General features: G+C 43.4%; 1 protein-coding gene across 1 annotated transcript in view; it reads right to left on the reverse strand.

Moving 5' to 3' along the window:
* TBX15 (T-box 15) overlaps positions 1–5,099 on the reverse strand; it is a 219,206-nt gene that overhangs the window by 130,778 nt on the left and 83,329 nt on the right. The window contains exon 2 of the mRNA XM_019527667.1: positions 2,020–2,233. Coding sequence (XP_019383212.1) covers positions 2,020–2,233 — 214 coding nt within the window. The remainder of the gene's footprint in view (positions 1–2,019; positions 2,234–5,099) is intronic.

Consider the following 5,099-nt stretch of genomic DNA (forward strand, 5'->3'; position numbering starts at 1 on the left):
ACATGCAGGCATGTGCACTTGCAGCAGCTCAAATAAGAGCAGCACACGTGCCTGAATATGCACTTTGGTGTGGGACAAGTTGTGCCACGTGGGACAAACTAACCCTGTCCAGCTCCCCCTGGATCTTCAGCTAGGGGGAGTTAGAGCCTGAGGCCAGCACCTGTGCTGGGTCCACTCAACATGTACAGAGCCCGTGTCAGGCAGTGCTGTGCTGCTGCTGTGCCTGCAGCCAGGTCACAGCCCAGCTGGCTGCTGCTGCCAGCTCCGCAGGGGGTGGGTGGGGAGGCTCCCACTCAAGCCCCCCCACAAACCCTGCATCCCCTATCACTGTTCACATCCCCCCACACCCCCCTTACATCCCTACACTACTCCTCACACACCTCCACACCCACTGTACCCCAATATCCATAAACCCTCCCACTTCCATATCCCTAACTTACCTAGAACAGTGCCTGGGTCCTGGTCATTCCATAGCTTTTCCCCACTTCTGTTTGCCTCAGCACACTAAGGGTGTGCTCCCTGCATGCTGGGGCAGCAGAATCTCCATAGAAATACTCTGGCTAGAAACCAGAGTGTCCCTCTGGAGCACCAGCTTCTGGGCTGCCTCAGGACATAGTCCTAGACCATGTCTTGCCCTGCTTTTTTCTGTGGAATTTTTATTTTATACCTGGATTTCCAGGTATCATATTTGCAGCATGAGCTGAAAAAGTGTAGTGTGGGAAACATTTTTTTTTGTTCCCAGTGCGCCTCTTGCATTGTCTCAAACTGCTTTGAGATGCTGCAAGAGGCACGTGCGCGCTCGGCTAGATGTGCCCCATGAGATTTCTTTTGGCCCAATCCTCCAATTTGTCTAGGTCACTCTGAATCCTATTCCTACCCTACAGTGTATCTACTACTCCCCCCAGCTTGGTATCATCTGCAAACTTGCTGAGGGTGCACTCAATGCCATCTTCCAGGTCATTGATGAAGACATTGAACACAACTGGACCCAGTACTAACCTCTGGGGCAATCCACTTGATACCAGCTGCCAACTAGACATCAAGTCATTGATTAGTACTCCCTGGACCCAATGCTCCATCCATTTTTCTATCTACTTTTACAGTTCATTCATTTATTAATTCAACTGTTCAACTCCCTTAGCACCCTTGGGTGTATCCCATCCAGCCCCATGGACTTGTACATATCCAGATGTTCTAAGTAGTCCCTAACCTGTTGTTTCACCACTGAGGGCTGCTCACCTCCTTCCCAAACTGTGCTTCCAGGTGCAGTAGTCTAGGAGCTGAACTTGCCTGAGAAGACTGAAATAAAAAGAACATTGAGCACTTCAGCCTTTTCTGCATCCTCTGTAAACAAGGTTGCCTCCCTCATTTAAACCCTTCAAATTAATACACACAGAGATGGACTCATGAGGCCTATTCCAAACTTCTAGATTCTAGGAAATAATAAGATTAATCTCCAATTTTGCTTGACTAACCACATTTTAAGCATTTCCATTGCACGCACATCAAAGATAAAGTCTTCCACTGTGGGTGATGGTGCAAAAGGATGAACTTTCTTTCAAAAAAAAATCCTAAGGAATTCATATTTCTTCCCAAACCAAACCCGAAATTCAGCAATTTGTCAGTCAGAACAAAACAGCCAATGTTTTATCTAGTTAGAACTGCAAGATCATTTTAGTTTAGCATGAAGCTGAGTTAGAATGCAGCCAGGACAAGCAGAACTACCCTCATGAATTACTAAAGGGCTCAAATGACCAAGATTTCAATTTTATATCTCATCTTAAAGAAAGTACTGCCAACAGCACAGCCACCACTTCCTGAGTATTCAATTAAAGGGAAGGCTACCACCAACTACTTATTGCAGCAGATAGAGTATCAGTCCACAGGACAAGGAGGCCCATAACCAAGACAACTTTTTGTTGGAAGGGAGGAAGGTAGTTAGTTTTTAAAAACATCTATAACCACATAAAAAATGTTTCCTTTTTTTCCCAACTGGGCAACAAGCTAGGGATGTCTTACCTGCCTGCTTTAGTGATGATCATCTCAGTCCCAATGTCATGAAACCTCTTCCAAAGGTCAGCACATTGCAGCTCTACTTGGATCTCCTCCATGGAGGAAGGAGGAGGTGGCTGGGGACCTGAGCCACCAGAGGTGAGGTCAGAATGGGAGCCAAATGAGCAGGATGTTCTCTCCGCCAGCACTTCTGTGTCTGAACCAGTACTCTGCTCTGAATCTGAAAAACAAACACGTAGGGTAAGACACTTCAACTCTACTACCCAAGCAAAGCAAAAAATGCCAATATCACAAAACTTTAGAGAGTGGTGCAAAGACATTTTATGATGGCCTTTTATTATATATTTTATGGTTTGCTGTAATTTACAACCTGTTTTCTGGTTTCACATTTTCAAAATGGCATCTGGTGTTTTAGTAAAGTTTTAGAAACAGATTTTGAAAAGAGAGAGCCACAGCACAACATAAAATATAAATAGTAGCAAGTATCACAGGGATTCCAGGAATGGAGCAAAAATGTAAATTTAAAAAAATAGAAAAGAAAAAAACAGCCTTTACTTTCATTCCAAGATTAGATGGGCTCACTGGAAAGTGTGTGCAATTTAATTGCATAGCATGAAGACTTTTCTATTTGGGCAGGCATTTAGCAAGCAAAGCTAGGCTGAAATGTTTTTCAGTAGGTCCCACTTTACTTTGTTCCATTTTTTTTGGTTTATTTATTCTAGTTGCCCTTTTAAGTTTTTCTGCTTCTCTTCCTGGACATTCCCTTGAGTCTTTGTTGGGAAAGGAAGCATATAAACTGTATAATTAAAGTAAGTAAATAAATCCTAAATTTCTACTGCAGGATTAGTTATTTTTAAATGGTGTCTTTTTTTCCTTTTAATATTCTTGTCATCAAAAATATTAAAGACTTTTTCTCATTTGGTTTAGGTTTCTAATCAGCACCTCTTTGAAAAAAACATGTGATTTGTTCCTATAATACATATTTTAGAACTATGACATTTCCTGGAAAAATGACCATGCAGCATTTAAAAAGGAAAATGCTCTAGGCTACTGAAGGAGGGAAGGTAAACATATGGAATGAGTTACTGGGAAAGCAATTAAAGGATTTCAAGAGACACCTAGATCTCTTTATGGAGAAGAAAGAGTACAGGGTTCTGGCTAAAAAAAAATCAGAGAGATGAGACTGAGATCAACCAAAATAAATGCTCGCATGTTAGGCCAGATGGCCATGTCCTGTGCTGAAATATCTTTTGTTTTCATAAGAAACAGCTTTGTGATCTGGATAGTGTTACATGGCAGGGGTAAGTTAGAATTCTATTAAACAGCACTGTTACTTTCCAGTGGGTTAAAAAAAACCCATGAAAAATCCTGTCATTTTAAATGGGCTGCCTTATTTTAATGGATCTTATAACAAACTGATAATCATGTTAACTAACTAACTATTACTGATAATTGATGATACACAGGGGGCACATCTACATATGCACTTTAATGCTCAGTGGCTTATTTTATACGCATTAAAGGAGCATGTAAAAAAACATGCTATTATGCTACTGCACAGCACAATAAGCGACTGCATATTAAGCATCACCTAAAAAGTTTGTGCTTGTGCTACTGAGCATTAGTGCATCCGAACATGTATTAATTTAGTACCTCACATTGGAAGGTGCCTATAGATGTGCTGCAGGGCTGCTCCAACACCTCGTAATTACAGCATGTCAGAGCAGACTCAATTAATTGAGTCTGCTGGAGCATGGTAATTGCCGCACTCCAGCCAGCCTCCATGTATCATGTATTCATAGATTTCATAGACATTAGAGCTGGAAAGGACCTTGCAAGATCATGGGGTCTAGCCCTGGTCTCACCAAGGCTGAGTAAAGTGGGAGGGTCTTGTTTGAGATGCATCAGAAGTTGCAGGCCGGAGTTTTGTTTGCTTTGCCAGATGCAGCATTGCATTGGTGGCTCATGTTCATCTTGTGGTCAATCATGACCTCCAAGTCTCTTTCAGACGTGATGCTAGCTAGCGTACAACTGCTGAGCCTGTAAGTGTGGTGTGGGTTCTTTCTCACAAGGTGAAGCACATTGCAAGATCCACCTGCCCTAAAGCCATGTTGGCCATCTCTCAGAATATTACCTTTTGCTAGGATGTTGATAATGGTTTCCTTGATGATTTTTTCCAAGATCTTTCCAGGGATTGAGGTCAAGCTATTTTGCCTGTAGTTCCCCGGATCTTCCCTTCTCCCTTTCTTGAAGATAGGCACCACGTTGGCCCTCTTCCAATCATCAGGCACCTGGTGATCCTGCCTCTTGTTAGGCAGAGTGATCCCACTGGGATGATGGAAAACTGACCCGAAGTAGTCATTAAAGAGATTGGCTTTTTTCTGAGTTGTCGGTTATCAGCTGCCGAACCTGGTTTAGTAAGGTCCAATGTTATCCTTATTCTGTTTCCAACTTCCCACATATTTGAAGAAGGACTTTTTATTGTCCTTGATTTGAGTGGCCAGTTTTTGCACTTGGTTTCAGCCTTGGCTTTCCTAGTTTGCTCCCTGCAAAAGTAGGCTAGTGCTGAGTACTCCTCCTTAGTGCTGCTTCCCATCTTCTATCCTTTATGTTTCTTTTTTTAAGTGCAGGAGGTCCTTGAGTTCCCTATTGAGCCAAGGGGATCATCCAGGCCCTTTGCTACTTTTTCTGTGGGTTGAAATGGATTTCCCTTCTGCTTCAAAGATTGCATCCTTGAGGAGTGACCCTTCATCATGGACATTCCTCCCTGCCAGATTGTGATTTCTCATGGCCTCAACAACTAGCCTCCTAAGCTTGTGAAAGTTGGCCTTCCTAAAGTTGAGGACTCCCGTATTGCTGACTGACTTGCCAGCTTTGCAGTGAATAGAGAAAGTGATTAACTCATGCTCACTGTCTCCCAGCTTCCCTTTGATTCTCAGGTCACTGACTAGATCATGAGCAACTGGTGCCTCCTGGCTCTGGGGTGGCACCAACAGCAGATCGCAGATGGGGGAAAGAGGTGTCCCCCAGAAGTGCTGGTGGCAAACCAGAAGTGCCACCAGTGCTTCTCATGGGGGGGGGGGGGA

The sequence above is a fragment of the Gavialis gangeticus genome, unplaced genomic scaffold, assembly GCF_001723915.1.
Source record: "Gavialis gangeticus isolate Ggan-Ray unplaced genomic scaffold, GavGan_comp1, whole genome shotgun sequence".
Taxonomy (NCBI): Eukaryota; Metazoa; Chordata; order Crocodylia; family Gavialidae; genus Gavialis; species Gavialis gangeticus.